Source organism: Salvelinus alpinus, chromosome 20, assembly GCF_045679555.1.
Source record: "Salvelinus alpinus chromosome 20, SLU_Salpinus.1, whole genome shotgun sequence".
NCBI classification, from domain to species: domain Eukaryota; kingdom Metazoa; phylum Chordata; class Actinopteri; order Salmoniformes; family Salmonidae; genus Salvelinus; species Salvelinus alpinus.
Genome location: NC_092105.1, coordinates 44,722,372 through 44,742,837, shown reverse-complemented (window position 1 = coordinate 44,742,837; position 20,466 = coordinate 44,722,372). Strand labels below are relative to the sequence as shown.

At 43.0% G+C, this 20,466-nt stretch overlaps 1 protein-coding gene and 2 pseudogenes across 1 annotated transcript; all 3 read right to left on the bottom strand.

Annotated features, from left to right (window-relative positions):
* Nucleotides 1-1,430: 1,430 nt before the first annotated feature.
* LOC139546984 (sterol 26-hydroxylase, mitochondrial-like) lies at nt 1,431-17,151 on the bottom strand. Its single transcript, XM_071355991.1, has 9 exons — nt 16,877-17,151; nt 12,593-12,783; nt 11,638-11,837; nt 4,529-4,726; nt 3,734-3,897; nt 3,468-3,634; nt 3,102-3,183; nt 2,742-2,942; nt 1,431-1,959 (listed from the first exon to the last, which is right to left on the bottom strand). The coding sequence occupies exons 1-9, from the start codon at nt 17,117-17,119 to the stop codon at nt 1,828-1,830; spliced, it is 1,578 nt and encodes a 525-aa protein (XP_071212092.1). The 5' UTR covers nt 17,120-17,151; the 3' UTR covers nt 1,431-1,827.
* Nucleotides 5,280-6,769, bottom strand: LOC139547252 (toll-like receptor 13; annotated as a pseudogene).
* Nucleotides 6,963-7,662, bottom strand: LOC139546985 (uncharacterized; annotated as a pseudogene).
* Nucleotides 17,152-20,466: the final 3,315 nt, after the last annotated feature.

Genomic DNA, 20,466 nt, shown 5'->3' with positions numbered 1-20,466 from the left:
CTGGAGAGACCTGAAAATAGCTGTGCAGCAACGCTCCCCATCCAACCTGACAGAGCTTGAGAGGATCTGCAGAGAAGAATAGGAGAAACTCCCCAAATACAGGTGTGCCAAGCTTGTAGTGTCATACCCAAGAAGACTCAAGGATGTAATCGCTGACAAAGGTGCCTCAACAAAGTACTGAGTAAAGGGTCTGAATACTTATGAAAATGTAATATTTCAGTTGCAAAAATGTATAAAAACCTGTTTTTGGTTTTTGGTTTGTCATTATGGGGTATTGTGTGTAGATTGAATAGGGGAAAACATGTATTAATCAATTTTAGAATAAGGCTGTAACGTAACAAAATGTTGGAAGCACTTCATGGCTACAGACGTGAGTGCTACGGGTCGGTAGTCATTTAGGCAGGTTACCTTAGTGTTCTTGGGCACAGGGATTATGGTGGTCGGCTTAAAACATGTTGGTATTGCAGTCTCAGTCAGGGACAGGTTGAAAATTCCAGAATGTTCCAGTGAAGGGAAATCTTAATGCTACAGTATGCAATGACATTCTAGACAATTCTGTGCTTCCAACTTTGTGGCAACAGTTTGGGGAATGCCCTTTCCTGTTTTAGCATGACAATGCCCCTGTGCACAAAGCAAGGTCCATGCAGAAATGGTTTGTTGAGATCGGTGTGGAAGAACTTGACTGGCCTGCACAGAGCCCAGACCTCAATGCCATTGAACACCTTTGGGATGAATTGGAACACCAACTACGAGCCAGGCCTAATTGCCCAACATGAGTGCCCAACCTCACTGATGCTCTTGTGGCATCAGTCAGTCCCCGCAGCAATGTTCCAACTTCTACTGGAAAGCCTTCCCAGAAGAGTGAAGGCTGTTATAGCAGCAAATGGGGGACCAACTCCATATTGATTTCCATGATTTTGGAATGAGTTGTTCGACGAGCAGGTGTCCACATACTTTTGGTCATGTGGTGTATGAAGTAGTTCTGAAATCCCCAACGCAAAAATGAATGGTGAAAAAACGATTGGAACCATTTCCAGGTTTTACCGCTAGGTTTTATGGGTAATATGACTCATACTGTGGTACTCAATTCGTGCACTGCAGTCATGCATCGTGAATATCCAGACCTCAGTATGACAAGTCCTACATGTGTAGCTACTGCAGTTGTTTGACACCATCAATAATTGTACTTCCTGGTGACTGGTATGCTACTGCCATCTGCTGGACATTATTGCAGCATCCCTGACAGGTACCAATGACTGATTTTGTGACTGATCAACCACAATATGTGGTTTTGGTGCACCTGTATGAAGTTAAACATCCACATAAGAAATTGAACAACTTCACAGATGGAGGGATTGAAGTATACATAGTACTATAAAAAAAAATTAAGCAGGCCTACTCACTCACACACACAAAGGGGGACGCAGATATCAAGAAATACAACATCACTGTAGTGAATTTATTGACAGAAATAGAAAATACTTTCCATAGTAAGAAAATACATTTTCATCAACAAAATAGAGAATAGTTTGGTCTAGATATAGCAATTCATATTGTACATAATAACAAGCCATTGTAAAGCCTTTTCAGAATTACCAACATAAGTAGGGAAGTAAAGCTGAACCCCAGAAACTACGAAAACAAACCTTCAATACAACAGTATTAGGTTGGAGTGTAACAAGTTGCCGTTTCAGTCCAGCTTGCCCCTGCGTTCAATACAATGTCAACCTATTTATGTATGTTTATTTAAATTCAACAATAGATATATTGAAGGCCTTCATAGCATTGCTACTTGGGTACACGGCGATCACCCACAGCTTTAACAAATCAAAGCGTAGCTTTGTTTGTCCTCTCCATGAAGTGCAGATTGACTTGTCTGTCTGCTACTAAGACGGTGCGATTGAGGGCTTTCACCTCTCCTATGCTGGGGTCCGGTCTGATTTCAAACAGCTTGATTATCTGGGGGAGAGAAAATATATATTTTTGTCATTGTCTGGGTCTCTTCAGGGGTAGCCATGTTCACTTAACATCCATGTCTGATAGGCTCATTGACCACACCAAGTTCATGCCTCCACCACCTACCACAAAATGTATGAAACGATACACCATAGGGTATACACACGATTGGAATTGGCTGCAGTAGCTTAAACATGTACAGTATGTTCTGTTTTTGTATTTTAATGTAATTCACGACAAAGTGTGATTATAATGTCCACCTAGGCCTTCATTGTATTTGTAACTGAAAAGCAAATGGGAGGGAAGCAATTTGTAACTGAAAAGCAATGGAAGCCAAGGCAAACTTTTCATTGTGGGACTACCCAATGTGCAATACACGTTTCTTCAATACTTTTAATAAGTAGCCTGATGATGGTGAGTTCAAAGGTGCCAACTTGCCGCGCAAGACAAGTAGCCTGTTACTGCGCAGCTTGGTCAAGCATCTACAGCAGTGTATATAAAAGCATTTGGTTCACCTGTCGGGATCACATTCAGGCTGCAGTTGATTGAAAATATGACAGCTCCTCTGTGGACATTGGCTACGGAGGATAATAAGGTAGGCTATGAGTTGTTCCAATAGTTTGTTAACAGTAGAATAAGTCTAGTAGGCTACAATCGCATGTAGCCTAGTGATTGAAGTAGCCTAGCCTGCTAGGACTGTTGATCAACTCTGCTATCCGCGGTGCTGCTATCCACATTCTATACTTTTCCCTATGACACTCAGGTATAAAATCTCTGGCTCTTACCCGTGACAGAGCCAAGTACATCTCCAGTTCAGCTATACGACGACCAACACAGCCCCGAACCCCAAACCCAAATGGTATAGAGCCAAATGGGTTTGGTCGAACTCGGCCATCCCTCAACCATCGTTCGGGCTTGAACTTCGATGGTTCTGGGAATGTCTTTTCATCCTGGCTGATGGCATAGTGACACATTGTAAACGAAGTCTACAGACACAAGACATCAGGGAGGGAATTAATTGCTACAGCACTACTTCGACAAAGGCATAATTTACATGAATTCAAATGGTGTTTTGTTTCAATGGTTGGGCCATTTTTAGGCCATTAAAGTGAATATGTTGATTGTTCCCCTAAAGCTAGACTAACCTTCTTGGCAAAGAAATGTCCTCCAATTATGATATCATTCTCTACCATGATGCGTGCATTCATCGGGACCACAGGGTACATTCTGGTAAACAGGACATACACCAAACATTGTGTTAGAGAAAGGTAATGGAACTTTCAAGAACTCAATCCTTTCCAAAGAAAATATCAATGCTGACATACAAGAGCAAAATTAGGCAAACATACTCATGATGTATACCCCCCACCCCACCAACCCCCCGTGCACGTTTTGTTTTTTGCCCTATGACTACACAGCTGTAGTGTTAAGTTAAAAACCAAAACGCTTGATCCTGGGGGGGACCAAGTTTGGGAAACCCTGATGTACCCAACCACTTCCACTGTTCTTACCTTAGTGCTTCCTTGATGACGGCCTTGAGGTACGGCATACGGTTAACGTCTTGGGCAGATGGGATCTTGTCTCCTGGTATGCAGTGGGACACCTCCTGATAAAGGGTGTCCTGCGCATTGGGGTCCCTGGACAGCAGGTGCATGGCCCACATCATGGTATTGGATGTCTTCAAGTATGACAACAACAACAACAACAGTGTTAGTGAATACAAGCCCTTACGGTACAACACATCGAAATTGTAGTGAAGCTCCATGGATTTGCTAACCGTGTCCACTCCAGCCAATAGCAGCTCAGCGACGCTGCCGTACACCTCTTTGTTGGTCATCTTGGTGTTGGAGAGGAGGTACGTTAAATATTCTCCCTCGACTTCCTGGTCTGTATCCACTCGCTTCTGAATTGCCTCCATCTTCATGTCAATCAACTTCCCAGCTGAAAAAGTCCAGCATTATCTACCTCAGGGGTTCCCAAACTTTTTCACGTCCAGCATTCGAGAACATCCCGCGCCAACCCCTGCGGGTCTATTTCTAAGGGCACAAGCACTGTTCATGACACAAACGGTTCACACCCCTCTTGTTGGTGGAGATAATTTTGCAGTTTTAAAGCAAATTTTCTTGCATTTCTATACATTTTGCCATGTCTAATGTGTATTCCTGTGATATTTCAGTGACAAAAAAATGACAACAAAATCTAAGTGCTTAAAAACAAAATTTAAAAAATGGGCTAGTTGATCTGGACACTTCTGACAAGTTATAAATATCTCTCTAAGGTACGCAATGACTGACATGACAAGAGGAACTGATGATGCACTACCCAATTTTGAAATTGCACCTTATGCATTCTGCTAGAGGAAGAGGACGTTTAAAGCTGGACTGAGTTGCTTAAAATGTTGTTTTTATATAATAATAATATACTTTTTGGGGGGGGGCATGCCGACCCCTCAGTTTGGGAACCACTGATCTACGTGACCTAATAGGTCCAATATCACAATGCACTCTCCAATCCAATGCTTTTTAAATTCTTGAGAAGGTATGAACGGAATGTCTTGTCCTAAATAACTCACAGAATTTGAAGATGCCCTCCCAGCCAGCGATGTAGCGCCTGTAGATTGGCAGGATGTTGCGGCTCCACTTAGGCAGCATGGCCACCGGCATGCTGTAGGAGAACATCTGAGCGATGGAGTCGATGAAGTCCTGCGTCTCTACCGGGATCTCTTCCTCCAGACAGCCGATCCGTGTCTCAAACAGGATGGAAGAGATTCCTGAAGAACAGAGATGAGATATTTATCACTGAAACGGATGCAGGCAATTCTCACTTGATGGACCAGAGCTGTACGTAGTAACTTACTTTTACTAAAACCAACCCTCACAAAAGTATTTTGCTTTAAATGCTGTAAAGACCCACATATTCTGAAAGACATCAGGCTTTCCTCTTATAGGGAGGCAAATCAAAAAAACACAAAATATCAAACAAGATAACAAAAAATAAAGTAAAAGTATTTAGCAAAAACGGGTAGCACATGTTAAAATGTAAAAAGACAGGTCTGTAAATGTTGAATACCCCTGTTGTGATAAGTAGGTATGGAGGAGGAAGGAAGAGAAACAAACATCTTCACATTTTCACATTTGTGTAAATATTAAATAACCATTAAGATAACCGTATAGCAGTAAGTAGCAGTAGAAATATTGTTGTCCGTTAAATAAAGGGATTACAAATTATGCCAATGCTTACATTGATAGAACCTACAATCTATCTGCAATATTAAAGCTGGTCTTAAAATTAGAAATAGAAACTGTTGCTGTCCATTGGCTGGTTCAGGAGGCAGGCTGCAGGGTCGGGTCCTGGGGCTAGTCCAGGTAGGTCCTAGTCTTGACCAGCCTGGCCAGCCTGTGGTGGGTAGAGAGCTGACAAGGAGGGATGTCCTCCAAGAAGGCCAGGATGAGGATGTCCCTGTGCCCCACCAGCAGATGGAGCGTGGCCAGTCACAGCTCCAAGGACCACCAGTTACTGCGCCGGTGAGTAGTGATGACTCACCAGACGCCACTGCCATAGAGGCTGTCTGTGATGTTTTCCACAATGACCTTCACAACAAGTCGCTGTTGTGCAGACTGAGACGCAGGAACGGAGAACTTCTCTGCTTGAGGCCTGGCAGCAGATGCTACACCACCCCGTGTTCGTCTCTGCCGCTACATGACACAAAGGCATTGTAGCGGTATCGCTCCCTGGGGTTGGGCCTCCGCACGGCCTCCTCCATCCAGCCGCAAACGATGTGGCAGAGGGCCAGCAGGTAGTCTCCAGCCAGCTGATTGAGCAGTACCACAAGTTTCAAGAGGAGCAGGCTCATGGAAGTGCATATGAAGAGGATAAATCCCATGTCCAGGGAAGAGTTGGCCTCTTGGTGAAACTCTGGATGCAATCTTAATTTTTACACGTATTGCCAGCTCCCCAGCATGCCATATGATGACCTGGATTTGTCTCTGTCCCCTGGCCCCAGTTCTCCAGCCAGGCGTTCTCACAGCTGCAGTGCAGGCGAGGATAGTTGAACTCCACATACCTATGGCTGGTCAGGTTCTGGGAAGTTCTCCATCACACTAAACTCCTCTGTCACATCCACATATAGGAGCCTGAGGAAGTGCAGGTCTCTGCTCAACTCCTCCCCCAGAGGAAGGATTCTACAGTAGATGAGACTCAAGCTCTCCAGCCTGGTCAGGTCATCGTAACATGACGCCCAGTGCTGGCTGAGCGATGAGGTCCACGTTCATTAGCTTCAGATCACTCAGCTGCACTAGTCTGTTTAGGTCAGTCATGTCCAAACTCTGTCGAGGAAACCAACTGAAATTCAAACTCCTGTAGGGAGGTGAAGTACAGGTCAAAGAAGTCAGACCCACACAGGAGTTGTCCTGTCTTGACATTGAGGTAGACAACTGACCCGAAAGCATGACCTCCAGCAGTCCTGGAAGATCACAGTCGACGGAGAGCTGAGTTTTAAGGCAAAGCCTGGTTTTGGGGCTCTGTTGCTGACAATGATGGTAAGAGGACACCAGGAGGTAATGTTCATGTGAGTCAGACCTTGAGGGAAGACACCAAATATGTGTGTCGGATTCACACTTGTCTCTAACTCACTGGTTGGAGGGCGAAAATCCAAATGTACTTCCTTCAGCAAAGTAAGGTGGATGAATGCAGATGCTTCAATATGTATATGTGGGTTATCATACAGCAGTAGGGTTTCCAAGCTGTGCAGGCCAAGTAAACTGTTCTCAGATGTTGCGTAGTTGTTCCTGCATTTAGGATTAAGTAACAACATTGGTGTCATTGAAAATTTGCGTTTCACAAATTGATTGAAAGGAAATGTTTTCCTCGTCAAAGTAAAAAGTATCTATTCTGCTGATTCTAGACTGCAGAAGCTGTCTGTAGCTCACCAATGTCGGGCAAATCGAGAGATGAAATGTTTTCAAAGCTTCTGAATGCTCCTTTCGATAAATTATGTGCAATAGGGAATGAAAACATTTTTTTTCTCCAGATGATAGAAAGTTCAAGAATGGCTCCTTTTGTGTCTGAGCAATTTTGGCGTCACAAAATGATAATCCCCTTTGACTCAAAGTCCAGGGTCGTCAATGACCGTGATATATCGACTATCCTGCATAGCAAATCAGAAAGCTCCTGTGTACAGCTGTTGACTGTGATTTTCTTCAAAACAGGGACTCCCCCATTACGTCCATTAACATCACAGAAAGCCCGTAGTTCTGAATGGACAGTTCCTCCATATTAGCCAGGTCACTGAATGTGTTGGACGGAAGGGATGAATTGTAACACTAGCTCACAGAAAAGAGAAAGTGCCTTCACACTGGACAGCCCCTTGAAGGTGCCAGGGAGAAATCGGGGGCAGACAGCCTTTGACATTAAGGATCTCAAGAATGCGGAGTCAAGAGAGAGCGCCAGGCTACATCACATATGCATTCCTGATCTGGATACAGAGAGTCTGGTAGTGAGACAGGACGATGGATAGGTTGAGTTTGAGGTCACATTCTGTACATCCCAGCAAATGGCAGATAGGCAGTTGTAACGACAATCCATTGGGTGAAAGATATCCCAGGTCCGGACAGACTTATCATAAAAGACACATTGATTACTCAACCAACCCCAGGATCCAATGATGCAAACTGCTAATTGTCTCAACTGAACACAGTGTAGCCTCATCTTTCTTGTGAAGTGGAGACACTGGTCATATCAAATCACATTGTATTTGTCACATGCGCCGAATACAACAGGTGTAGGTAGACCTCACTGTGAAATGCTTACTTACAAGCCTTTAACCAACCATGCAGGGTTTTATTTATTTTTTAAAGGAAGAAAATGTTTGCAATTCTTAAAATAAACGAAGCAAGAAAAAGTAACACAATAAAATGTTATTAAAGAGACTATATACAGGGGTACCGGTACCGAGTCAATGTGCGGGGGCCTTCGCTTTGGCTCCCCCTCCTGTCCAGCTCAGGCGGTCGGCATCGCCGACCTTCTAGCTGCTGCCGAACCTGCTGCTGGCAAACGCCCTTCACTCATCAACCCCGGACTTGTCTCGTCATCATTACACACACCTGGTTCCAAATTCCCACTCTATCACTGTATGTATACTCCCTCTGTCATTTGCCTTTGTCGGTCATTGTAAATGTTGCTTGTTTTCCTGAGAGGAATTTCTCCTACTATTTCCTGAGTACTTTATTATTTTACACTTTGGGTTTCATCCCGCTTTCATATATATATATATATATATATATATATATATATATATAGTGCTTTAATAAACTCAGTAGTTCTAAACTTGCGTCTGCCTCCTGCCTACTCCTCTCTACACTTGTGACACAGCCTATGAAGGCTGAACGCATCTCATGTATGGTAAAATCAGCATCCAAAAAAAGAGTCAACAGTATCCCTTTTCTTACACACATTAACATGAGAATTTAAAAACTCACACCTGCGTTACTTATATACTTCGTCCAAAGTAACCCCACTATGTAGCCTAGCAAATGTCTTCCCCAACAGGTCAGCTTTTCATTTATCAGTTACGGACATTTTTTGACCCACAACCAAAACTGGAATTCGAGTGGACTTGCTTCTTCCAGTCATCTTCTTCAACATAGACCATACTTATCCCAGCTCAGTACCCTTGCCTATTGTAGAGCAGAACTGTCTCTGTGCAGTTCTCTTGACAGACTTAATGATAATCTGTTGCTGCTTCCACAATGGTCTTCAACTTGGCAGTTCGTCTTTCGACAAACGCAGTCAGAATGGTAAGCTTTCCAATGAAGGCTATAAAGTCAATCTGATTAACAAACAAGGTGTGCTTTGACATGACACATTTGTGAGAGCAAGATTTCCTACAGCAGGTCCACTTATTCCAGGAGTAACCCTGTTATCTCCATCATTCTGCCTAATAGTTCCACCAATCTGCCTTGCAGCCTCTGAATAAGAGACATTATGAGTGATTTTATATCTTTGGGGCCCTCTAACCTCTTTCTGCACCTGGTATCCACTAAATGCTCTGCTGAGTTCCCCCCCAGAATTATAACAGTTAACGTTGACATTGTTCCCACATTCACCATAATCATGTTCCCCTCCACACTTGGCACATCTTTTTTTTCATTTGCACAGAGATGCTACATATCCCATTCGTTGGCATTAGAAAACACCTTAATGGAGGTGGGACAAACTCTCTAACAGTGAAAGCCAGGAAGCCCATCTGTACTTTCTTAGGCAAAACCTTATCAAACATTGAGTACTGACAGGCTTTCACTTCTCTGCCCTTCTTTCTTACTGAACCGCCTCGACATTTTATTTTATAAAATCTATAGATAGTGGAACTCCAGAAATGACCCCCCTCAGCTTAGCCGAAGCTCCAGGGGCCTGATCTGTGATTTTCTTCCCGTTGAGAGTTTTCATTTTCTGAATATTCCCTTGCAGAACATGGTCTGCACAAAATATTAACAGTCTACCATTACCAATGAACCGGGCTAATGTGACTTCACCTATCTCTTTCTTAGTGGTAATGGTTAATCGAACAAGGTGTCACGTTGGTATAAGGATCGGGAGACAGGCGCGGAAATGAGTAATAGTTTTTTTTATACCTACCCAAATTACAGCGTGCCATGTAAAAGGCAAGGGAACGAAGACCAAACAAACACAGGGTTGAGACCCAAACAAAAGAGCGAGGAGTACCTCGAATAAATACACGGGACGAGATCCGTAATCATCTGTGCAATACAAGCGGCACGAAAGCCAAAACAACACAGCACAGGTACTCACACGAACAACGGACATTGGAACAATAATCGACAAGACAATGGTGAACAAAGGGCACACTTATACAATTACTAATCAGGGGAGAATATGTGGACCAGGTGTGCGTAATGACACAGTTCAGTTCCTAGAGGCCGGTGACGTAGACCTCCGAAACTGGTGCACGGAATGAGCAATGAGGGATCCGTGACACAAGGTGTAGATGAGACCCTATGGTTGCATCAAACGCGATTACAACTTTCCTCTCCGACACATCATTACTTTAGTTTTTCACTACCTTCACACTCTTCACGCTCGCAACACTAGATGTGCCACTGTTGTCAGCAGCGCTTATAGCAGGGCCATTATTTTTACTTTTACTCTTCACCACAGACCATCCACGTCCTTGACTTTCATCATCCACACCCATACCATCAGAACTATCATCCATTTCGACCACAGTCCAGCAAAGCTGTTGCTAGAGACCACAAACACGTTTTCCCTTTCCCGAAGATTCCGACAATGTCTGTAGCTCCGGATTCAACATTGTCTAACGCTCAAGCTCGAGTGGATGCTCGTTCTGTAGTTTGTCCAAGGGAATCCATTTCAATCGCAATTTTCTTTGGTCCAGTTGAATGCTGTTTGATCCAGTCAATTTATCCAATGAGATCATCAGAATGCTCCTCTATTCAATGGAATAACACATTGGTGGGATTGCTTGTCTGGTGGAATGAAGACCTTCAGTTCTTCCACTGCTTTGTCTGCTAGCTGTGTTGTATTTGTGTGCATCTTCTCTTTGTCTTGTTATATATCGTTTACTAGACACTTTCCATAATTAGACACTTTGAGAGGTAGGTTACAGATTAGATTTTTTTTTTTACTGAATGTATTCTCACTTGCTCTTAGCCTCTACCTACAGTACGCCAGAGGTAGTGATTAGCATTATCTGTACATCTGATATACTAAGATGTCAGACACTACGTAAAGCATCATTTTACGTATTATTATAAAACAACACTTTACTTCTAGCATTCAAGTGTAATGCATTATCATGCAGTTGTAATGCATTGTAAGATTATCATGCAGCCTGGTCTCATAGACTAGACGTAAAATAGTAAATGTAAATCTGGTACACTCAAATTAATATGATATGTTACTTTAAGCATGGTTACATAAGACAGAAGGTTACTTAAGACGAAAACGAAAGGAGGTACACTTTAGAATTTTAGATAATTACCAACTTTTCAACTACTTATTATGTTTTAGCAACTTTGCAGCTACTTACCATGTTAGCTAACCCTTTCCCTAACCCTAACCTTAACTATTTTAGCTAACCCTTCCCCTAACCTTAACACTAACCTTAACCCTAAACCCATGCCTAGCTAATGTTGGCCAGCTAGCTAACATTAGCGTTAGCCATCTAGCTAACATTAGCAACAACACATTCGAATTTGTAACATATCATACGTTTTGCAAAATCGTAAAATGTTGTTCAAATTGCAATTCGTGACATATTGTACAAATTGTAATTCGTAACATATCATATTAATTGTAACTCGTAACTATCATATGAAATGGATGATGGACATTCACAAATTAATACATACCATACGAAACATAACATATTATACGAAATGTAGTGTCTCGGATTTACGTACAGAATAATAAGAAGTGCTCTGAGACCAGGATGTGTCTTATAATCATCTCAATGAGTTGGACGAAATAACAGCCAGTTTGAGACAGTTGAAAATGTTATGCATGGCGATAGCCTACATGAGCCTCACACATGCTTACCATTAGTTATATAGCATTATACCTGATTCTTTATCATTTAACTTAAAATGAACTAGAAATAAGGGTGAAAGAATCGTCCCCTCACACACAGGCAGGATTTCCACGTACCCTCCAGAGAGAATCGGTAGAGCTCATTGGACAGGTTGGTCACAAGGTCTCCCGACGGGCTTATCCGGCGCAGGTGGTAGATCCTCTTGATCAGGTCACTGACCACCTCGTTGACCACGTCTCCGTACTGCACCGAGTCTTTGGGGTGCATCATGCGCTTGTTCAGCACAGTCCGCAGCTTGTACCACTTTTCCCCTTCCCTGTCAGAAAACATAATATATCAGGCACTGCATGACACACTCACAGCACATTCACAGCAAAAGCAATGATATGGCAGGATAATACATTTAGATTCGTTTGGCACATATTGGAATATAGCGCATTACTGCTCATTTATATGGCTTTACTCTTTCAGCATCCGTTTGATTCACATGACTGGACTTTGACCTACAAAGGGTCTAACAGGTCTTGCAGCATTTGGAGAACACAACTGGGGAAATGTAGTCAGAATGTCTGCCGTGCTTATCTGTTTGAAACATCTATGTTGATATGCATATCAAATCTCACTAAGATAGATGGCTGCTTAGGCCAAGTAAGATGGCTGTAGGCTTATACAGTTTGATGGTTCCAAAAGGAAACTCCCAGTGCAAACTGTGCTGTGTAAGTCTTAGGTCATGTTTCCTGCCTTGCACACTTGCATGGCCTATGGAAATGGTTAATGACACAGCCTTTCTGGATCACTATTGATCACTATCTGTGGCAATCTCTTTCGTGACAGAGCACTAGTGTATCAATTATGTCCCTGGGTGTGATTATAAGACATGTACTGTGTATGTACAACACTCTAATAGAACTGTTTTCCATTTCCCACTGCTATGTCCCTCTCTTATGTGATCTCATCACTGCCTGCCATCAGATGGCGAAGCTATCAATTGGTTGAGGCAAAAGACCAGCAATGTACAGGGATGTCATTGTCACCACCTGTCAGGAGACAGTGGCCATCCCTGAGCCTTACTCAGTAAAGGGGCCGTAGCCGATGCCCCTCAGGTCCCGGTATTCTGTCCAGAGGGACATATCTCCTCGGCTGGGGAACTTCTCATCCTTCCTAAGTAGCTCCTCCAGGAGCTCCACACTGTTGAGGGCAATGGAGTTAAACCTGCCCATGCCCACTTTGTACATGGGGCCGTACAGCTGTTTCTCATACACCTAGTAGAGAGAGAGAGAGAGAGAGAGAGAGAGAGAGAGAGAGAGAGAGAGAGAGAGAGAGAGAGAGAGAGAGAGAGAGAGAGAGAGAGAGAGAGAGAGAGAGAGAGAGAGAGAGAGAGAGAGAGAGAGAGAGAGAGAGAGAGAGAGAGAGAGAGAGAGAGAGAGAGAGAGAGAGAGAGAGAGAGAGAGAGAGAGAGAGAGAGAGAGAGAGAGAGACTAGCATTTGCGGAGGAAGAAAAACTCAGGGTGTTACATACAGTATACTTTATAGTACACACATTTCTAAACATCTCTATCATTCAGGATGTTCCACATTGTTATGTAACTGAAAATATCACTTTTTGAAAATATCACTTTTATGGATTAAGATGGCGCCGAGGAACATGGCTGACGTTTTACATTCTCCCAACCAATTGTGCTATTTTTTTATTTTTGCATTTTGTGTAACTTGCTTTTTTACTTATTGTGTAAATAATGTTGTTGCTGCTGTCTCTTATGACCGAAAATAACTTCTGGACATCAGAAAAGCGATTACTCACCGCGGACTGGAAGAAACTTTTTCCTTTGACGAGTCCGACGAGAAGGATATCCTGCTTTCACTGGAACAGAACCAGATCCATACCTTTTGCATGAAGAAAAGACGCCGGAAAAGGGACCACAGATCGGGCAGCCTTCTGAGAATACCAGAGGCGAGCAAGTAAACTCCCACTGCCATCCGTTCTTCTTGCTAACGTGCAATCATTGAAAAATAAAATTGATGACCTACAATTAAGATTATCCCCCCAACGGGACATTCAAAACTGTAACATGTTATGTTTCACCGAGACGTGGTTGAACGAAGATACGGACAATATAGAGCTAGCGGGATTACCTCTGGTAAGACGAGGGGTGGGGGTGTGTGTCTATTTGTCAATAACAGCTGGTGTGCGATGTCTAATATTAAAGAAGTCTCGAGGTATTGCTCTCCTGAAGTACCTTATGATAAGCTGTAGACCACAGTATCTACCAAGAGAGTTCTCATCTGTATTATTCGTAGCCATCTATTTACCACCACAGAACAAAGCTGGCAGTAAGACCGCTCTCAACCAACTCTATAAGGCCATAAGTAAAGAAGAAAATGCTCACCCAGAAGCGGCGCTCCTAGTGGCCGGGGACTTTAATGCAGGAAAACTTAAATAAGTTTTACCAAAATTTTACCAGCATGTCACATGTGCAACCAGGGGGGGAAAATCCTAACCACCTTTACTCCACAAACAGAGATGCATACAAAGCTCTCCCCCACCATCCGTTTGGCAAATCTGACCATAATTCTATCTTCCTGATTCCTGCTTACAAGCAAAAACTAAAGCAGGAGGTACCAGTGACTCGCTCAATACAGAAGTGGTCAGATGACGCAGATGCTACACTACAGGACTGTTTTGCTGGCACAGACTGTGAATATTTTCCGGGATTCATCCAATGGCATTGAGGAGTAAAGCACCTCAGTCATCGGCTTCATCAATAAGTGCACCGATGACGACGTCCCCACAGTGACTGTACGTACATATCCCAACCACAAGCCTTGGATTACACACAACATCTGCATCGAGCTTAATGCTAAAGCTGCCGCTTTCAAGGAGCGGGACACTAATCCGGACTATAAGAAATCCCGCTATGCCCTCAGACGAACAATCAAACAAGCAAAGCGTTAATACAAGATTAAGATTGAATCCTACTACACCGGCTCTGACGCTCCACGGATGTGGCAGGGCTTGTAAGCTATTACAGACTACAAAAGGAAACTCAGACGTGAGCTGCCCAGTGATGCAAGCCTACCAGATGAGCTAAATGCCATTTTATGCTCACTTCGAGGCAAGCAACACTGAGGCATGCAAGAGAGCACCAGCTGTTCTGGATGACTGTGTGATAACGCTCTCGGTAGCCGATGTGAACATAACCTTTAAACAGGTCAACATTCACAAAGCCACTGGGCCAGATGGATTACCAGGACGTGTACTCAAAGCATGTGCGGACCAACTGTCAAGTGTCTTCACTGACATTTTCAACCTCTCCCTGACCGAGTCTGTGATACCTACATGTTTCAAGCAGGACACCATAGTCCCTGTGCCCAAGGAAGCGAAGGTAACCTGCCTAAATGATTACCGCCCCGTGGCACTCACGTCGGTAGCCATGAAGTGCTTTGAAAGGTTGGTCATGGCTCACATCAACAGCATCCTCCCGGACAGCCTAGAACTACTCCAATTCGCATACCACCCCAACAGATCCAGAGATGACGCAATCTCAATCGCACTCCACACTGCCCTTTCTCACCTGGACAAACGGAACACCTATGTGAGAATGCTGTTCATTGACTAAAGCTCAGCGTTCAACACCATAGCGCCCACAAAGCTCATCACTAAGCTAAGGACTCTAGGACTAAACACCTCCCTCTGCAACTGGATCCTGGACTTCCTGACAGGCCGCCCCCAGGTGGTAAGAGTAGGCAACAACATGTCTGCCACGCTGATCCTTAACACTGGGGCCCCTCAGGGGTGTGTACTTAGTCCCCTCCTGTATTCCCTGTTCACCCACGACTGCGTGGCCAAACACAACTCCAACACCATCATTAAGTTTGCTGACAACACAACAGTGGTAGGCCTGATCACCGACAACGATGAGATGGCCTATAGGGAGGAGGTCAGAGAACTGGCAGTGTGGTACCAGGACAACAACCTCTCCCTCAATGTGAGCAAGACAAAGGAGCTGATTGTGGACTACAGGAAAAGGTGGGCCGAACAGGCCCCCATTAACAACGACGGGGGCTGGAGTGGAGCGGGTCGAGAGTTTCAAGTTCCTTGGTGTCCACACCACCAACGAACTATCATGGTCCAAACATTCCAAGACAGTCGTGAAGAGGGCACGACAAAACCTTTTCCCCCTCAGGAGACTGAAAAGATTTGGCATGGGTCCTCAGATCCTCAAAAGGTTCTACAGCTGCACCATCGAGTGCATCCTGACCGGTTGCATCACCGCCTGGTATGGCAACTGCTCGGCATCTGACCATACTACAGAGGGTAGTGTGAACGGCCCAGTACATCACTGGGGCCAAGCTTCCTGCCATCCAGGACCTATATAATAGGCAGTGACAGAGGAAAGCCCATAAAATTGTCAGGGACTCCAGTCACCCAAGTTATAGACTGTTTTCTCTGCTACCGCATGACAAGCAGTTCCGGTGCGTCAAGTCCATGACCAAAAGGCTCCTCAACAGCTTCTACCCCCAAGCCATAAGACTGCTGAACAATTCATAAAATCGCCACCGGACAATTTACATTGACCCCCCCCCCCCCCCCCCCCCTTTGTAGTAGGCTGCTACTCGCTGTTTGTTTGTTATCTATGCATAGTCACTTCGCCCCCACCTACATGTACAGATTACCTCAACTAGCCTGTACCCCTGCACACTGACTCGATACCGGTGCCCCCTGTATATAGCCTCGTTATTGTTATTCTTATTGTGTTACTTTTTATTTTAGTCTACTTTGTAAATATTTTCTTAACTCTTCTTGAACTGCGCTGTTGGTTAAGGCCTTGTAAGTAAGCATTTCACGGTAAAGTCTACACTTGTTGTATTCGGCGAGTGTGACAAATAAAGTTTGATTTTATTTTATTTTGATTTGATATTTGGAAATGGGGTCAACAAACCCCTCAACATGCATTCTGGCAAAATAAATCTAAACCTCTGCCCTTTTGTAATCCTAGCTGTGTCAATGGAGATGGCACTTGGGATAGTATTTCCAAAGAAAAGGCAGCTCTTGGAGAAGGTAAACACTGCATGTAAGAGAATACCTGTTAGCCCACTGGGTTAAATCCATTGTACTCTCCTCTATGCACCATAACCGTCTCTGTGGGTCAGCTTTGACTAAACACAAACGCCTCACACAGATCTCATGTTTCAACTCTAGTTAGTGAGCAGTAACAGAGAAACACACAGTAAGGTATCGGAAACTTACTGTACCCAAAACATAGAGAGGGGTAAATATCAGCAGCCACCATAAAAAACAGAGAGCACACTTAAAAAACACACATTTCCATAGAGGGCATAGCCTTTTTACTGTACCTGTAGCTCATGTAGGCGGTTGTAGTAGCCTTTGACAAACATTCTGTAAAACATATCCCGGGTTTTGATCCTGGGGAGGTCATCTGCGGTCCGAATCTTACCCTGGGAGGTGGATGGTAGGGTGTTGGAGGGAGAACGGGTGCCTCCTACCCACCTGGTGCAGACCAGAGCTGGGGCTGTGGGGCACAGCAGGAGCCAGCGGCCGCTCCTCTGCATCGCACTCTGGGCCAGATGCACGGCCATGATGGGAGCAGTAAGAGGAATTGTCTAAAAACACAGGGCTCCTATTTCACCAGTGAGACTGGGGAGTGGCCATGTCTTTGGGAGCCTGGGGAGGTTAACCCTTCAGCTTCAACACTAAAGAACAGGAAATAAGGCTCTCTTGAAGAGCTGCACCTACTGGAAGAATGTTTACTTGGAACACATAGAAATAACTAGTCTCTCTGGTCAGATGTACTGTACCAATGTTCCAGCACGTCTGGGATTTCCGAGAATAATAAATAACAGTAAATGCTGAAATGGAGAACGTGTTGAAACATTTAAAGTCTCACATCAAACTGATCTAATAAGGAGGTTAATAAAAATGAATGTTAGATTAAAATGAGTAGTGTCTTCTCTGAAACACACTATTGTAGTCTAGTGAATCAAATTTAAACAGTGTAAAACTTTTGTTTTATAAGGAATATTGACCAGTCATGTTCTTGAGTGAGTTGTATTTGCTTGTTCAAATAGAAAACTCGAAAGCAAGTATGCATATAAATTATTATATAAAAAATGTAAATGAATTATAAATAAAAAATATATAATTCAATCAATTAAGGTCCTAATTTTTTTCATAGCATTTGGATTTTTGTACTTTTTTTCAATGAAGGTGTAATTCAGAAAAAAAGTAATGTTGGCTACAAATGAAACAATATTAAAATAAAGTAGTACCGTTGAGCAATTCAAGCAGCTGCTTAGCAGAATGTGCAGCTGACTGAAAACAAATTATTTTATGTATACGTTTCTCTATGCATTATGCAATAATACGTTTCACATAAAACATTTAATGGGACATAAATTTATAATTGATTTGTGTTATCACATAGTACATAACAAAGCGCTAGTAGCTTACAGTGCATTCAGAAAGTATTCAGACCCCATAACTTTTTCCAAATGTTGTTACGTCACAGTCTTATTCTTCCCAGAAGAGTGGAGGCTGTTATAGCAGCAAAGGGGAGACCTACTCCATATTAATGCCCATGATTTTGGAATGAGATGTTCAACGAGCAGGTGTCCACATTCTTTTGGTCATGTAGGATACATCTACAGTGAATTGCCAAAAACCTCAATGGCGGCAGGTAGCCTGGCGGGTAGGAGCGTTGGGCCAGTAACCGAAAAGTTGATGGATAGAATCCTCAAGCTGACAAGGTAAAAATATGTTGTTCTGCCACTGAGCAAGGCAATTAACCCACTGTTCCCCAGGCGCCGGTGACGTGAATGTCAATTAAGGCAGCCCACCGCACCCCGCAGGATTGGGTTAAATGTTGTTTCTAGTTCATTAACATATTTTGAGGCATGCCTTGTAAAGAGGCCTCTTGAAGTGCAAGTGATTTTAAACACCAAATCCATTAATATTCTGTAATGTGTAAACACTTTAACTAGCAGCCAACCTGCTTGTACCAATCCCTTGTAATTACAGTTAAATACTGTGAAATACAAACCCCTCCCCTCAATGAATTTCATTAATTCCGATTACGGTAGCATTTACCTTTTTACAGTACAATACAGTCAATTTTAGGGTATTGTACAGTGTGTCATTACACAGTACTTGCTTTAATACTGTTTTTATATTACAGTAGGTGTACTGTACTGTAATATGAAATACTGAATTTTACTCGCCACAAAGCTGTCTGTAATATGCTGTCAAATTCATGCCAATCCCTTCACAGTTTAGACTCTGACCTGTCCAATGAGCCAAACTGATTAAAGAATCCCACAGTACCCAAACACTCTTACCGTACCCTCTCTCTCTCTCTCTCTCACACACACACACACACACACACACACACTGGAAGCCCAGGCCTAATGACGCCACTGCAAAGATTATCTGAAGGGAATGTAGAGAAAAACAAATAACAATGTATAATATTTTAATATTTTCTGATCAATATTGTATACCATATATACATTTTTCAGCTCTGAAATATACAATTTTGTTTCTGCAATGGAATTAGAAGCACAGTGGTGGGATACATTACATCACTATCATAAGGTGATAAATCATAAGGCCTATAGACTGTCCTTCTTAACCATGTGAGTCAGGGAGGCTGTGGGTGACGGGATCTGAACTGATCCTACCTCTGTTCAATGGTTCTCTCTGTTGTTTGTCGTCAGATGTGAGCATAGGTCATATCATACCTGGCTACAGCTGCAGAACCGCCTGTGGTATTGACTATAATCTAGCACTTGACATCTAGTGCTGCTTACATGCTCACATCCGTTTACCACATACCCCCCCCTTCCCACACATTCACCCTAATCACTGAAAATACTGCAGCCTCCTCAAACCACATTGTGTAGCCTCTTAGAGAAAAAGGGTTCTGTGCTTGCTTAATAAATGGCACCCTTAAAGGGGTTCTATATGGAACCAATTTTGGCTCAGTGAAAGAAGAAACCTACAAAAGGGATCTAAAGTGCCTTGCAAAAGTATTCATCCCCCTTGGCATTTTTCCTATTTTGTTGCTGTAACGCTCGTCGTATGAAGTAGAAGGAGACCAAGGTGCAGCGTGGTAAGCGTTCATGATATTTAATCAAACTGAACACTGAAACAAAATAACAAAGTAGAACAAAACGAAACAGTTCTGTCAGGTGCAGACACAAAACAGAAAACAACTACCCACAAAACACAGGTGGGAAAAAAGCTACCTAAGTATGATTCCCAATCAGAGACAACGATAGACAGCTGCCTCTGATTGGGAACCACACTCGGCCAAACACAAAGAAATACAAACATAGAATGACCACCATAATCACACCCTGGCCTAACCAAAATAGAGAATGAAAACCTCTCTATGGCCAGGGCGTGACAGTTGCATTACAACCTGTAATTTAAATGGATTTTTATTTGGATTTCATGTAATGGACATACACAAAATAGTCCAAATGTGTGAAGTGAAATTTAAAAAATCTATTGTTTCAATAAATTCCAAAAAATTAAAAAACAGAAAGGTGGTGTATGCATATGTATTCACCCCTTTGCTACGAAGCCCATAAATAAGATCTGGTGCAACCAATTACCTTCAGAAGTCACATAATTTGTTAAATAAAGTCTACCTGTGTGCAATCTAAGTGTCATATGATCTGTCACATGATCTCAGTATACAGTGGGGAGAACAAGTATTTGATACACTGCCGATTTTGCAGGTTTTCCTACTTACAAAGCATGTAGAGGTCTGTAATTTTTATCATAGGTACACTTAAAAAATCCAGAAAATCACATTGTATGATTTTTAAGTAATTAATTTGCATTTTATTGCATGACATAAGTATTTGATACATCAGAAAAGCAGAACTTAATATTTGGTACAGAAACCTTTGTTTGCAATTAC

Bases quoted from the DNA above. Each gene is read 5' to 3' on its own strand.
- LOC139546984 (XM_071355991.1), bottom strand. From the start codon at position 17,119: ATGGCCGTGCATCTGGCCCAGAGTGCGATGCAGAGGAGCGGCCGCTGG. The intron at 12,784-16,876 runs GTACAGTAAAAA...TCTCTCTACTAG, and splicing joins ACCGCCTACATGAGCTACAG to GTGTATGAGAAACAGCTGTA. The intron at 4,727-11,637 runs GTACGTGGAAAT...TCTGTTCTTCAG, and splicing joins CTACCGATTCTCTCTGGAGG to GAATCTCTTCCATCCTGTTT.